This window comes from Rhinatrema bivittatum, chromosome 6 (genome assembly GCF_901001135.1).
Source record: "Rhinatrema bivittatum chromosome 6, aRhiBiv1.1, whole genome shotgun sequence".
In the NCBI taxonomy this organism is placed as follows: domain Eukaryota; kingdom Metazoa; phylum Chordata; class Amphibia; order Gymnophiona; family Rhinatrematidae; genus Rhinatrema; species Rhinatrema bivittatum.
Window position 1 is genome coordinate 320,095,003 of NC_042620.1, and position 16,531 is coordinate 320,111,533.

General features: G+C 47.0%; 1 protein-coding gene across 5 annotated transcripts in view; it reads right to left on the reverse strand.

Annotated features, from left to right (window-relative positions):
* TBC1D8B (TBC1 domain family member 8B) overlaps nt 1-16,531 on the reverse strand; it is a 508,282-nt gene that overhangs the window by 439,495 nt on the left and 52,256 nt on the right. For all 5 annotated transcript variants that reach the window (XM_029607571.1, XM_029607568.1, XM_029607567.1 and 2 more), the window contains exon 2: nt 15,241-15,351. In XM_029607571.1, coding sequence (XP_029463431.1) covers nt 15,241-15,351 — 111 coding nt within the window. The remainder of the gene's footprint in view (nt 1-15,240; nt 15,352-16,531) is intronic.

Below are 16,531 nucleotides of genomic sequence, written 5' to 3' on the forward strand. Positions count from 1 at the left end.
AAGCAGGGGGAAAGATCTCAGAGGTCCCCTCTCCGATGTTATTGAGACCCTCAAACACGGCATTTTCCAAATTTGAAAGGAGCTCTGGGCAGTGCTAAGGACAGAGGTGCAGAAAGCCCGGAAATTTCACAACGGGAAGAAAGGGATGCGGCATCAAAATACCAGAAGCACAGCAGTAAGAAGAGGCAGCAATTTCAAAATGGCGGCCGCGACTGAGCCCGTGAAAACACTGGACACCGTTTTGGCTGCAGCCCTGCAACAAATCTCCAGCAGTGTCACCCCGGCCCTGGATGAGAGGCTCATCAGAATTCAAACCACAACGGAGGAGATCCAGCAATCTATGGAGGGGCAAGCAAAAAGGTTGGACCAGGCTGAGCAGCACCTCTCTGACCACGGGGACCGGCTGGGGCGGCCGAGCAACAGATTGGTGAGTTGCAGGCTCAGCAGGCCACCCTGTTAGAGAGACTTGAGGATCAAGAGAACTGCAACCGCAGAAACAACCTAAAAATCATTGGTCTGCCCGAGTCTTTAAAGGAGGAAGCACTGTACGACTTCATGGAATGCTGGCTCCCCGACCACCTGAAACTTGCCTTCCCTGATGACCGAATTCGATGTGAGCGCATACATCAAGTGGGGCCGCCGCGGGAAAATGCTACCCGGCCTCGGCACATAAGACCCAGTTACTGCGGGCCTTCCGCCAGCATACAGCAGTTGAATTCCAAGGCAACCGCATCCTTCTGTTTAATGACTTCTCGGCCTCCACAGCGGCCCAATGCAAAGAAATGTCCCCCACCTGCTTGGAGCTCTACAAACGGGGAATTCGCTTCGCACTACTATACCCAGCTAAACTGAGGGTCTCCCACAAAAATAAAGTACTGCTTTTCACTACCAAAGAACAGGTGACGACTTTCATAGCCTCCTTACCAATGGCAAACGCAACCTGATCTCGGAAACTACACTGGATACGCGATTTCTGTTTCCCTTCCAGTTTGAACTGTGTAGTGAGTACTAATGGACTGAACTTTAACGTCGGGAATTTCGGCTGGCCAGGTCTTGCTGACCTGGCAGCTGTTATCCTTACTGGTATCTGGGGTCCAGGAACACTGTGGTGACCTATGTTGTGATGCCAAAAGGTTTGAATGTTTACTTGGTTCTTTTTGCTGAAGGCACCTTTTCAAATGGATCTGGGTTGGGGGGAGAGGGGACTTAGGGGGAGGTCGCCCTAGTACAGACATTTATGTGTGGTCTGTGTGGGGGATGGCCTTGTGCCCCTTGGAGCAAAATGATGGTGTCTGTGTTTCAGTTTGTATGGTGGATGAGTGAGGACGTGGATGGTTGTGAGTGTATATGGGGGGTGGGGGAGACCGAGCGCGGAAACTCTTAGCAACCAGGAGTGGGGCAGAGACGCAGGAGCAACCTTACTCTTGGGGGCCTAGGCTGGGAGGCCCTGAGACTCTAGTCACGCACACACATAAAGGGGGCCCTTTGTGGGACTCACTTACTACTCCATATCCCGAGAATAAAAATGGTAAAGGACAAGGTTACGTCCCTAAATGTTGATTGATTACATTCTCCCATTAAGCGAAATAAAGTACTAACCATTTTCTGCTGCTTGAGATCAGATATAGTATTCCTACAGGAAACTCATTTGACGGATAGAGAACACGGGAAGCTGAAGAGGGATTGGGTGGGCCGGTGTGTGTGTATTCGTCCTTTACCTCTAGGAAGCATAGGGTGGCCATCTTAATTCACAAACAACTCCCCTTTCAGGAAGGCTGGATGTGGCATGACCCCGAGGGCAGACACGTAATCATGGCGGGAACTTACATGGGCAGAAAGTGGCTCTCTGTAACATATACTCCCCTAACATGTATTCTCATGCTTTCTTTACTGATTTGATGGGCCGGCTTCTGAATCCCACTGATTATAGATTGGTGTGGCCGGGGACCTTAACACAGTAATAGATAAAACAATTGACTGTAAACCCCCTAGGCCTGTGAGCCTTAGAGATCAACAGATGGGAGTCAGCTTTGTCCAACAAGAGCTGAAACTACTCGATGTTCAGCAGCTACTGCATCCGGGGGAACAGGATTACACTTTTTATTCACACCCACATCAAGCGTACTCCTGATCTCTGATATGCTAAACTCGAGAGCAGAACAGGCGACTATTGGAACCATATCTCTATCCGATCACACTCCCGTCTCTGTGCGATTAGAGATCAGGAGCATGGCCCATCCCCCTTTCTCGTGGCGAATGCATCCCAACCTTTTTTTGGATAAAGCTTTCCACATTTACTTGCAAACCTGCTGGGAGGATTACATAAAATCTAATGCTACCCCAGAAATCTCCGTTGCCACACTATGGGAGGCTGGTAAGGCAGTGATTTGGGACATATCACATATGTAGCAAAATTAAATACGACCCATAATCAGGAGATCTTGCACCTTACCCACTTACTTAAATCCCTTCAGCTACAGCATGTGCAGGATATGTCGGACTCTGTGCGCTGTCAGGTGGAACATGCCCGTAATGCTTTAAATTTCCTCTTACACCAGCGGGCTACTAAGTCCCTACGCTACTACCAATACCAGCTGTACAAACATGGTAATAGGCCCAGCAAACTCTTAGCTAATTTGATAAGGACCTGACAACAGAGGTCTATCAATACAGGCATAAAAGATAAAGATGGCAATCACAGTCTCACAAGCAGACATCTCCTCCCGCTTCTTAGATTATAGCAGCACTTTATATAGTCCCAAATCTCACAATGAATACCTTTCTGTGACTTTTTTCCAAAATATTCAATGGCCCTCACTTTCTACTGTCCGGTCTGCTCTCCTGAATGTACCGATCACAGTTGGGGAAGTTTATTCAGCGATACAGGGTTTGACACTGGGGAAAGCCGCGGGACAAGATGGGTTGGTGGCTGAATTCTATCGCATACTGAATTTCCCTCTCCTCCCCACACTGACCTCCTTCTATAATGATATGGGCACTACTAAATTGATATCCCCTAATATGAATTAGTCGACGATTGTGGTGCTCCCTAAGAAGGGTAAGGACCCACTGGATGTGACAATATATCACCCTATATCTCTCAAACGTTGACAAAGATCTTTGCTGCAGTTTTGGCAGTTAGGCTAAACTCCACACTCCCGGAGTTGATCCACTCAGATCAATCTGGGTTTGTCAGGGGCAGACAGGAGGTGAGAAATGTCCGCCATTTGATAGCGGCTCTAACTTACCGACCCACAGCAGAGGCATTGATCCTGAGCTTAGACACTAAAAAAGTATTCGGCTCTATCTCTTGGGAGTACCTATTCTGGGCCCTGCGACACTATGAGTTTAGCAATATGTTTATGGGCTGGATGGAGGCAATATATAGCACCCCTAGCGCAGGTATACTTATTAATGGAGCTCTTACAGATCCGTTTTCTCTCCACTACGGAGTGCGACAAGGGTGCCCCCTATCACCATTGCTGTTTGTCTTGGCACTTGAGCCTTTGGCAATCCGTCTACGCCGCGATCGGGCCACCAGTTGAAACTAGCTATGTTTGCCGATGACATTTTACTTTTTGTGGGTCACCCTCATATGAGTATCCCCACCATTATCTGGCTGTTCAATCATTTTAGGGACCTAGCGGGCCTCAAGATAAACTTTGCTAAATCGGAAGCATTGGCCCTTGACCCGCACCTACATCACACTTGGGGGAGGGCACTTTCCCATTCACATGGGCCCCTGACAAACTCAAATACCTGGGGGTCTGGATCCCCAGGGACCTAAAAGGGTTATACGCTCTAAATATTAAGGAAGTGCTGGCTACTCTACAATCTCAGATGGCAGCCTGGCGGTCCCTCCCACTATCTCTCTTTGGTCACTGTGCCTTGGTGAAAATGTTGATCGTTCCCAAAATTCTTTACAAATTGCATATGCTACCCTGCTGGCTCACAGCACAAGGTTTGAAAACCTTTCAAATCAGCTATTTCCCGATTCATTTGGGCCGGTAAACGGGCACGGATATAATACGCTATTCTGACCAGCTCTAAGGAGCAAGGGGGCCTGGGCTTACCAGATTTCTGCCTCTATAATGTCGCCTGCCAACAGATTTGTCGGAGAATGGCTTACGGATTCATATGTGTATTGTGACCCAAGTTTACTAAAAAATATATCTGCTCCATGGTCTCCACTGTTCCTTCTACACGCCAGTCCAACCTTGCTGCGAACGTTGGAATTTCCTCGGCTCCTCCTCTACCCATGCATACGAGCCTGGCGATGGATTCAGGCTGCCCAAGGAATGATCTGTACGGCTTCTCTCCTTCTTCCCCTTACAGATAATGCGGACTTCCTTCCAGGTCAGGACTGCAGCTATATTTTCCAGCAGTGGACACTGCGCAGAATTGCTTTCATCTACCCTATGTACAACAGGGAGACATCCGTCTACTACTTTTCAGATCTCCCCCCAAGTACTTTTTCACCTATCTCCAGGCCCACCACTATTTACAAGAGTTTCAATGGACAGCTAAGGCGTTTGCCACCTCCATTTTTGACACTGCCTGTGTGAAAAATTCTTCTGCCAGCTGGAACACATTGGGCAAGAACTCTCGCCAACAACCTCACCTGGAGACACTGTCCTCGTACTGGACTGCCCTGACGGGGGGGGGGGGGGGAAATATGGACTTCTGATGCTATGATTGGCTGTTTCAAAGCACTATATCATCATATCCTGGATCCAGGCTTGAAAGAGCTTCAATTCTGAATACTCCATCACGCTATCTGAGATGACGTACGCCACTTCCCGAGCTGCATCAAATGCAGGCGAGAGGACAGCACTTTACTGCACCGGCTGCTGCTTTGTGAAACCATGGCCGGGTTCTGGTCAACAGTGATGGAAGATATAGGAAAATGTACCCGGGCTCCAGTGGCGAAAGCCATTCTGCGCGGTTCTCATCCACAGCAGGCCTCCCTGGACAGATTCGGGCACTGTGCTGTATTTTTGACATGTCAAACTATATTGGCCGACTGGGTGGAACCTACCTCTCAACCTTCTGTCAAAGCCTGGTATCAACGGATGACGGCGACTATGCAACAAGAGTGGTGGATCATACTGTGGGACATCATAAGCTTGACAAAATTTACTGCAATTGCTGGACTGCCTTTTTTGACCTTTTGCCTATGGACATGCAAAGTAATTTATGTTCTACTGGTTACAAGGCGATATGGTATTAACCTTAACCTCCTGTGTCGGGCTAGGTATTTGATACCTAATTCCAATAGCCCCAACTCGGTCTCTGGGGTGGGGGGGGGGAGGGGGTAAGGGGGGTGTTTGTTTGTTTGTAGATGATAGAGTGAATGAATGTGATGTATGGGTGGATGGATGGATGATTGAGTTTATACCTGCACGCCAGGTATAAACTGGTGGTTATATACATGTATATGCTGTTGGGTCATATGTATTAGTGTCTGAGTTGTACTGGTGCTGTTGCCGCAGGTTGCGGCTCATGGAAACTTAATAAAAATCATTTTGGAAAAAGAAGTTTATAATCCAGGTGGAACTGGAGGGAGCCTCTACCCAGGCCTTGGTAGATTCCGGTTGTAGCAAAACCCTCGTTCGCCAGGACTTATTATTTTAAGGACATATTAACAATAAGAAAATAGAGACAGTATCATGTATACATGGGGACAAACAAAAGTGCTCAACTTTCTATGTCCTCTTGTCCACCATTGCAGGACAAGCCATGTTAGAAGCAGCTGTCCTCTCCAAGCTTCCGTACCCAGTAGTCCTGCGTCGAGATTATCCCCATTTTGCAAAGTTATGGAGACAACTCATCAATGTTGGGGAAAATACAGCCATAGGGGGGAGGAACTTGAGGCAGAGCTGGGGTGTGCCCCAGGCATGTCTGAACGATCGACTGGACACAGCTGAGCTGAGGGAGAGGGTATGTGACACAGTGTACTGACAACTCCCTCATTCCACCTTAAGGAGCCCGGTTCAGGCTTCTAACACAGGTCTCCTTAAGGCAGAAGGCCGCAAGGGTTTCTGGGTAAAGGGAGGTTTCCTTCATGCTGCCATAAGAGCCCAGGCCCAGGGAGCAGGTAGGATCTCATGATACATTCAGACAGTGAACATTTACCTGTTAGTCGTGCCCGATGCAAAGTGAGCTACTAATTTGATTCTTGTATATTTGAAGCAATATAAATAAAAACCAGCACCATAACTAAGTTGGTCCAGTCTTATTGTATTTCTGAACTATTTCTGTGGTCACAGCAGGCTCAAATATGCTACATCCCTAAACTAGGTTACATAATTGTCAAAATTTCTATGACTGGCTTTCTATTATAAACAAATAAGCTGAATGGCCATATGGTCATTCAATTCTAGTCTCACATGTAAATGTTTTTGTTGCACTCCTGCTCACGGGCCAGCAGCGTGCAGGTGCTTACCTTGTGGCCTGGAGGCCGCTGCCGTCCCCGGTCCTCCCAAAGTGGTAGGAGCCGCCGCTGACATTCTCCCTGTAACAGGTAAGCAACATTTGCTTTCTCACAGGACAAGCAGGATGGTAGTCATCACACATGGGTGAGTACCGAGCTGAGGATGTCTGAGAAATGCACCAAATGTACCCAAGTGTGCAAGGCACTAGGACTGGGATAAAATTTGGCCGAGGGCATCCTTAACGGGCAGGCGGAAGGGTGTTGGTACATCATGTTGTAAATAGGTTACGAAGGACAGACTGGCCGAAGATGGAATCTTGTCTTCCGGCTTTGTCCAAGCAATAGTGGGCTGCAAAGGTGTGGAGAGAACTCCAGGTGGCAGCCCTGCAAATGTCAGGAAGTGGCACTGATTGTAGGTGTGCTACTGAAGCCGCCATGGCCCTCACAGAGTGTGCTTTAACACGGTCTTGAAATGGAATGCCTACTTGCTGATAGCAAAAGGATATGCAGTCCGCCAACCAGGAGGAGAGAGTCTGCTTACCCACAGGTTTCCCTAACTTGTTAGGGTGGAAAGAGACAAACAATTGAGTGCTTTCCCTGTGGGCAGCTGTACGGTCTAGGTAGAATGCTAGAACCCGTTTACAGTCAAGGGTATGCAGAGCCTGTTTCTCCTGGATTGGAATGGGGCCTGGGAAAGAAGGTAGGTAGTATAATGGATTGATTAATGTGAAACTCAGATACTACCTTAGGCAAGAACTTAGGGTAAGTGCGGAGTACTGCCCGGTCATGCAGACATTTAGTTTAAGGCGGATAGGTAACTAGGGCCTGTAATTCACTAACTCTGCGAGCCGAAGTGATTGCCAGAAGGAAAATCACTTTCCATGTGAGATAGCAAAGATCACAGGAGTGAAGAGGCTTGAATGGTGGTTTCATGAGCTGACCCAAAGCCAGGTTGAGGTCGCAAGAAGGGGCCGGAGGACGCAGTGGAGGTTTGAGGTGAAGCAAGCCTTTCAGAAAATGTGTTACAAGGGGTTGTACTGATATAGGAACATCCCCGACACCTTTATGGAAGGCAGCTACCACACTGACATGCATTCTGATGGAAGGCGTTTTTAGAGCTGACTCTGATAAGTGCCAGAGATAGTCCAAAAACTTTGTGATTGGACAGGTAAAGGGGTCAAGGGACGGAGAAGAGCACCATGACGTGAACCTGTTCCATTTGTAAGAGTAAGATTTTCTCGTGGAAGGCTTCCTTGAAGCAATCAAGACACGGGAAACTGGTTCAGAAAGGTTAAGTGGCTGAGGGATTAACCTTTCAACATCCATGCTGACAGGGACAAGGCGTGAAGGCTGGGGAGGCGGAGGCACCCGTCGTTTTGAGTGATCAGAAGCGGGTCCTTTCCCAAGGGAATGTGCCTGCGAATGGAGAGATCCTGAAGTATTGGAAACCACACTTGGCGTGGCCAGTGAGGTGCTATCAGGATCATGGTTCCCTTGTACTGATGTAACTTCACGAGAGTCTTTGAGAGAAGTGGAAGTGGAGGGAATGCATATAGGAGACCGGTTGCCCATGAGAGGGAGAACGCATGGCTTGGCTGATAGTGCTGGCTGCGAGTGAGAGAGCAGAAGTTCTCTACTTTGCGGTTTTGAGGTGACACAAAGAGGTCTATTTGAGGGTAACCCCATTGTTGGAAGATCGAGTCCACTATTGAGGGGTTGAGAGACCACTCATGCAGTTGAAAGGCACGACTTAGCTTGTCTGCCAACACATTGTCCACTCCTGGCAAGTAGGTGGCCCTGAGGTACATCGAGTGAGAGAGGGCCTCCTCCCATATCTGTGCAGCTTCCTGACACAGGAGGTAGGAGCCCGTGCCTCCCTGTTTGATGATGTACCACATGGCCACCTGGTTATCCGCCTGAATCAGGATGACTTGGTTGGAGAGGCGATACTGAAATACTCAGAGCATATCTGATTGCTCGAAGCTCCAGGAAATTGATTTGGTGTTTGGCTTCCTCTGGAGACCAAGTTCCTTGTGTCTGCAGATTGGCCACATGGGCTCCCCAGCTGAGGTTGGAAGCATCGGTGGTGAGAGTTATTTGAGGGTCTAGAGCCTGGAAAGGCAAGCCTTGGAGGAGATTGATCTGATTTTTCCACCAGCCGAGAGACTGACGGAGTGAGTCTGTGACATGGACAATGGTAGACAGGGGCTGAATGCATTGAGTCTATTGTGACCTTAGAGTCCACTGCATGACTCTCATGGCTAGGCGGGCCATTGGGTGACCTGAACTGAGGACGCCATGTGTCTCAGTAGGATGAGAAAGTGGCGTGCAGTCGTGTAGCGCTGAGACTGCAGCTGGTGTGCGAGAGAGACAAGAGTGAGAGCTCGTTGTCTAGGTAGAAAAGCTTTTGCCTGCAAGGTGTCCAAGTCTGCCCCTATGAATGATAAGGTTTGAGATGGGACTAAGTAGGATTTGTCGTAGTTGACGAGAAATCCTAGCGAGATTAGAGTGTGTAAGGTAAGATGTAGGGACAACAGAGCAGTTTGTTGAGTGGGAGCCCTGATCAACCAATTGTCTAGATAGGGGTAGACGTGAACACCTCGAGTCCTGAGGAAAGCTGCAACTACTACGAGACATTTTGTGAAGACTCGTGCTGCAGCTGCGAGGCCGAATGGAAGCACCCGGTACTGATAGTGCTTGGGGCTTACCAGAAATCTCAGGTATTTGCGATGAGATGGAGTTATCGCAATATGAGTATATGCGTCCTGGAGGTCTAGAGAGCAGAGCCAGACTCCTCTTTGTAGAAGAGAACCCAAGGTTACCATTTTGAACTTTTCTCGATGGAGGTACTTGTTGAGGGCACGTAGGTCCAGAATTGGACGAACGCCTCCCGATTTTCTGGGGATTAGGAAGTACCGGGAATAGAACTCTAGGCCGTTCTGAGAGTAGGGTACTGCTTCTATTGCCTTGGACTGGAGAATGAGGAGACCTCCTGTTCCAGAAGGATGGAGTGATCGGATGTTCTCCATGTGGGTAGAGGTGGGGAGTCCGGTGGGATAGAAAATTGAGATGATAACCTTGAGCGATTATCGCTAGAACCCACTGGTCTGAGGTGACTGAGTGCCACCTGTTGTTGAAATGGCACAATAGACCTCCCACTGGTATGAGGCAGTGGAAGCTGGCTGCTGCTCTGTATGCAGGAGTCAAAAACCGGAAGTAGGGCCCAGCTGAGGAGACTGGGTTTTTTGAAATGGTCTCGTAGAGCGAGTTCTAGCCGGAGGCGGGTAGGATTTCTTCGGACGGAAGAAGGGCTTTTAGTGTCTTTCCAGAAAGGCTGTTTTGAGGAGTACTCAGAAGGCATCAGAGAGAGCTGTCTCAGGATTGCATGATGGTCCTTGAGTTCCGCCACCATTCGTTGAATCTGTTTGCCGAACAGATTATTTCCTACACAGGGCAGGTTGGATAATCTGTCTTGCACTTCAGGGTGAAGGTCCGAAGACTTGAGCCAGGCCCATCTTTTTGCCGAAATAGCAGCTGCAGATACCCTGGTAGCAGTGTCAAAGATATCATAAGATGATCTTATCTCATGCTTGCCCGCCTCAAAACCCTTGTTTACTAGGGTTTGGACCTGATCTTGAAATTGCTGAGGCAGCGAGTCTGTCAAGTCTTGAATCTGCTTAAATAAGACCCTGTTGTATTGGGTCATATAGAGGTGATAAGAGGCAATTTGGGAGATGAGCATTAAGCCCTGGAGGACCCAGCGACCAATGGCATCTAGAAATTTTTGCTCCTTGCCAGGGGAAAAGGAAGTGTGGGGTATTGATCTCTTTGCCCTCTTTTGGGCAGATTCTACAACCAAAGATTGGTGATCCAATTGAGGTTTTTGAAAACCTGGGGCCGACTGTACCAAATAAGTGGTGTCAGCCTTCCTGAGGACCGGAGCAACAGAGCCAGGGTGTTCCCAGTTCTTTTTGAGGAGATCCAGAAGAACTTGGTGAATAGGGATGGAGGTTATTTCCTTGGGAGCATCCAGGAATTGCAACAGCTCCATCATTTGATGCCTGTCATCTTGTTCGGTCTGTAATTGGAAGAGAACCAATTCAGACATCTCCTTCACAAAATTTATGAAGGAAAAGTCCTCTGGAGGAGAACGCTTTCTGCTTTCAGTAGGAGGTGGTGGTGAAGGCAGGTCATCGGTGCCTAGTGAAGGATCAGCAGTCCAGGTATCGTAGGGATCAGCACCTGCCCCTCTAGGAGCCCGAGGGGGACGGGACGATGGAATCCCTGAAGGTCCTGGTCTAGGAACCGAAGGAATAATAGGAGGCACCGATGAAGGCATCAAAGGCACCGATGCAGGCATCAAGGGCATCGATGGATGGATCGGTGTTGCCAACAGACGTATCGGCATCGATGGCTGAGGCATCGGTAGAACTCCCAATGGAGGGATGCGGAACAGTGTTTCTCCTCCCGATGACAAGGAAAGCGGAGAGGGCACCGGAGCCATCAGTGACCATCGGTGGAAAAGTGGCAATGAGCGCTTCCATCCTCGAGAGCAGCAGTGCCAATGCTGCCAGAATCGGGTCAGTGGTCGGTTCCACGATCGGTACCGGTGTTGGTGCCGAAGGAACTTGGAGTTGATGCATCGCCTTGTCGATAGCCTCCTGAACCAGCCGGTCCAGTTCTTCTCGGAGACCTGAAGCAAGCAACCCCGGCTCTGGAACAGAAGAAGGAGGCAGAGGCATAGCCGGAGGGACCACCGTTAAAGGCGGAGTCGCGGCTCCCAATCCCCTTTCGGGTGAAGATTGCCTCGGTGACCCGGTCGCCGAAAAGGTCGGTGACTTTTCTGGATGGGGTTTCTTCGATGGCGGCTCGGACGATGGCAAGGTCGATGATTTCGCTCCCTCGATGGTCCAAGTCTTCCAATATCGGTGGTGATGTTTCTCTCTACGATCCCCTCGGTCCTGTGGGGGAGTAAAGGTGGTTGAAGGCCGAGAAGTCGATGATGCCGGACGGTCACCGGTTGGTCGATACTGGCGCAAAGTTGACGGAGCCGGTTCTGACGACGTCGATGCAGTAGACTGTGTCGGGGTTTGAGCACGGAAGTTCCATCTTCTCCATTCTGGCCTTGCGACCTTTTGGTGTCATTAGGACACATTTGGTGCAGGTCAGGACATCATGCTCACATCCAAGACACATTACACAGACCTTATGAGGGTCTGTTATGGACTTGGTGCGATTGCAGTCTGGGTACCGACGGAACCCTGACGCCATGGCCATGAAAAATTTGAGCCGCGGTATAGTCGACGGCCTGTAGGCTGCAAGGGCCAAACTTGACGGGAATCGACCAAAAACGGGTAGAAAATTTACCAGAGTACCGCGGCTTGAAAAAATTGAAGGAGGGACCCCTGTGGGGTAAGAAAAGTTGCAGTAATTCCGTGAGGAAAATTCCTGTCAGGAATCTGTGGAGCTCCTTAACCGCGTGGCTACTGCTGCGCGGAAAAAAGAAGACTGAAGGGGGACCCCTGCTGGCTGCCGGGTTGGTGCCATGCTGGGCATGCCCAGTAGGGGCCAGTCAAAGTTCCAGAAACTTTGACAAAAGTGTTCCATGATTAGGCTCCATCCTGTGATGTCACCCATATGAGAGGACTACCATCCTGCTTGTCCTGTGAGAATAAATATTTTTCTCCTCAAATTCAGTGACATATCAACTGGCTACACTTGAGCGACCCCATGACTATTCCGTGTACTTGCATACAAAACTCTTCATTAAAGGCAAATAAGTTCTCGAAAAGAACTATCTCCGCCTTGGAATGCACTGCAGACATATTAATCCTGGGGAATTCTGCGTATAAAAACTTAAAATTCTGCAAAATTGTGCAAACTTTATATTGGTCAAAACACCACAATTTACATGACAGTCTAAGTAATTACATTTTAAATTAATACAGAAAAAAGTTATTACTTACAAATGCAGAATTTTAAATATTTTGAGCAGAATTTGCCTAGAAATTCACTGTAAGTGTCCCTTCCACTCGCTCTCCCTATTCCCCTGGCCACTTTACCCTCTCAGGCCCCCAACTCCTCCACCTGCTAGTATCTCTCTCCTCTAGGCTCAACCCCTTCCACTCTATCGCCAGTCCTACTGCCCTTCATGTAGGTTCATCTCTGTCCCTCACACACTTGCTCCCTCTCTCTAATACACAAACACACCCCCTCATACAGGCTCCCTCACTCTCTCATACACACACATCCCCTCATGCAAGGTCCCTCTCTCTTGCATACACACTCACACAAGCTCCCTTTCTCTCTCTCACACATACATCCTCACACAGACTACCTATGTCTCTCTCTCATGCACCCCTTCACACAGGCTAGCACCCTCACACACGATCCCTTTTTCATACACACGAGCTCCCAATCTCTCACACACATTTTATTTATTTAAAAACTTTTCTATACCGTCATACAGTAAATTAACCATCTCAACAGTTTACATAAAGGTACCTATAGTAATAGAAATTAATTAAGATAGTTAAAACATTATAAACATGCCAAAAATATGCGGTAACAGGATTCTTTCAATATAAAACTTAAGTATTGATTTTGTTAGGTTGAAGTTACTATTGCAGTTCAAGCATCCCGCCTCTCTCTCACCTCCCATGCTCACCCCCTGCCCTCTCTCACACACACATTCACTCTCACCAGGGCCTTCATCTTTGCCGCAAGCGAAGCTTACTCCATTCGCGGCACACTGGGTGGCAACAGAGAAGCCTTGTTAAACAAATGTGAACAATTTTGGATTCACATATTAGACACAGTTTATCCTATGGATTTGAATTTAGAAGTGGACTGAAATTCCTCAATTTAATGAATGTTCACAAACATAAGTCAATTAAGTTAGATTCGAGGTTGCTATCAGTTATCCGAGTCCAATATGTGTGCATCTCTAATTAATTAGGAATTTTATTAAAATGGTGGGCTTTTTTTTTTTCTTACAAAAATGTGGTAACCCATGTCATAAGAAAACCCTGCTCAATGTGTTTTCCCTGAAACATGAAAAGGATTCCAAAACATAGACCAAGTTAGGAATACATCAGTATAGAAGCTTGGTTGGATTCACTGCTGGGGATACATCAATAATAAAGTTAAGTTTGATCTATTGTTGAATTAATTTTGAACTGTTTTATGTGCGATGAAAAATTTAAAATTGAAGTTTTAAAGAGGTGCCTATGATTTTAGATGGGCATAAGCAAGTGAAACATTTGCTACTTCATGCTGAAAAGTGAGGTATACAGCGCACTCTGAGCGCACCTAGACTACGTGTGTTATCTCCTGCAGCACGTATATCTCAAAACTTTTTTAAAATGTGCATGGTCCAGGCAAGGCATGGGTGTGGTCTGAGCCTGGCCAAGAGATGCACACATACATACTTACATGCTCTGGCATGCTTTGACGTCCCCTGCCGCATAACTTTACTACTGCTATAGATGGCGTGCAAGTTAAAGAAAAAAAAAGATTGAGCCATTTCAGAGGTGTTTAAAGAGTCTAGGGCAACTGGGGGGAGTACAGGCTATCAAACCAGGGGGGGGGATCAGGAGAATTTAACTTAACTTGGCAATCTGGCGCATGAACTGGTAAACTGGTAATGGCGGCAGTGAGCACCCCTTTTAAAATCCCCCGACTTACCTAGAAGCAGAATGTGTGCACCCATGCGTGCACTCACTTAAAATTTGGCACACATGTGCGCACAGCCAAGCTATTTTAAAACATATGCTCATGTTATAAATAGCCGCATACCTGGGCATGGGCTGATGTACATGCGCAAATGTGCGCCTACATGCTGGTTTGAAAGTTACCATCATAGTGTTTATGCTCTAAAAATAATAGTACATTTCACTTATTGCACAATGTAAGGTAATTTTGTAATAGCCCACATAAAATAAATAGGAAATCTATACAGAATTTTGAGCAAGGTAACAACATCCCTAGTCTGGGCTAGTCCAAGGAGCAGAACATGGGCTTGGGAAGTGAATCCAGGTCTCCTGCATATCACTGATATGGAGTCATAAAAGGTAGCCCCATTCTCTTTTTTCTAACATCCTTAAATTTGCATATTTAACTTTTCTATACCGACATTCATGATACAAATCATATCATATCGGTTCACATGGAACAGGAGTGTTGTAACATTGATATTGAGGAAGAAGACAAAGTTACAATAAAGCAAGGATATGTAAACTTGGAACTGAAAGTGGCAGAGACAGAGGTATAACGTTATAAACTTAACAAGGATGTACTGGTTGTGCCTTGGGTCAGGTATAGGGCACTCTATATGTGTAGAACTAATATACAACCATGAGTATGACTAACACTGCGGAGCAGTGTCAATACTGGGGGGGGGGGGGGGGGTGACTTTCTAGGATCGAGGAGGTTAGGAGGGGGGGGGAGGGAAGGGGTAGGGAGAGAGGAAGGGAGAGGTAGGGAGAGATGAGAAAAGGGTTATGGGAAGGCTTGTTGGAATAGCCAGGTCTTGAGTTTTTTCCTAAAGGTCAACAGGCAGGGTTCCTGTGTGAGTTCAGGGGGCATGGAATTCCATATGGCTGGCCCCACTGTTGAGAAGGCCTGTTCTCTGCTGGATGTACGAAGGGTGGATGTGGTGGTGAGGGCATACAGGGGTCCTTTATAAGCCTCTCTTATAGGTCTTATGGAAGTGTGCAGTCTTAGCGGGATATTGTAGATTATTAGAATTTCTATTTTGACAAATTATTTCAGATGTATCTGAATTTTAATAAAAATACCATACTTACCACATGCAATGGACCAGTTGATCTGAGAATCAGGAGTCTGATGTAAGATGCGAAAGGGAGCTACTTTGGCAGTAGAGTCTAAGACAGCATCAAGTGTGCCCACCAGAATGCCTAATTCAAAAGAGAAAGAGATAAGAGAAAAGTAATCTTTATACATCACTAAAATGAATTAAAACATTATAAGCCCTGAAATATAATTATATTTGTGATCATATTTGTTGAAGTTAGCAGGATAAAAGTATGTTTTACAAACATTACACAAAGCTATTTTTGCATGAAGCAAAGCAGCCACAAAATTCACCACTCTCAAAGGATGAACATTTCCAGTAAGAATTCAGGATGTAAAAGGTCATAGGATTCTCAAGAGGGAACACTGCAAGGCAAAGCTATGGCAGCATGGCATTTGCATTGCTCAACTTCAGCCAGTCTTTTAATAGGTAAAGGATGGTAGAAGATTTATAAATGATTAATAAAACTATTTAAAGATAAATGTGTGTATATTCTGCTTGCAAATCTGTTACCACAAATTACTATGATTGTTTACTGGTACTGAATTCTGCTTCAATGCTAGAAGGAAGCCCTCTTGAGATTGTTAGATCATGAGTACTGTGTACTGTATGCTGACAAGATAAAAGTATAAATATTTAATTCACATTCTAAATACCAACATTTAGGTGGGGAGGAGTAGACAAAACTCTGTTTACAGAAGAGAATGTATGGGAAGAGCTAGGAAATCTGAAAGAGGACAAAGCCATGGGATCTGATGAGATTCATCCCAGGATACTGAGGGAGCTCAGAAATGTGCTGGCGGGTCCACTGCAAGACCTGTTCAATAGATCCCTGGACACGGGAGTGGTGCCGCAAGATTGGAAAAGAGCAGCGGTGGTCCCGCTTCACAAGAGTGGGAGCAGAGAGGAGGCTAGAAACTGCATGTCTGTTAACCTCACACCTCAGTGGTGGGAAAATTAATGGAGACTCTGCTGAAGGAAAGGATAGTGAACTATCTACAATCCAGTGGGCTGCTCGATCCAAGGTAGCATAGATTCACCAGGGGAAGGTCCTGTCAAACAAATCTGATTGATGTTTTTGATTGGGTGGCTAAAGAATTGAATCGAGGAAGAGTGCTCAATGTGATCTACTTGGATTTCAGCAAAGCTTTTGATACGGTACCGCACAGGCGGCTTATGAATAAAATGAGAAGTTTGGGAGTGAGCGCAAAGGTGTCGGAGTGGATTACAAACTAGTTGACGGATAGAAGGCAGCGTCTGATGGTAAATGAAACCTACTCTGA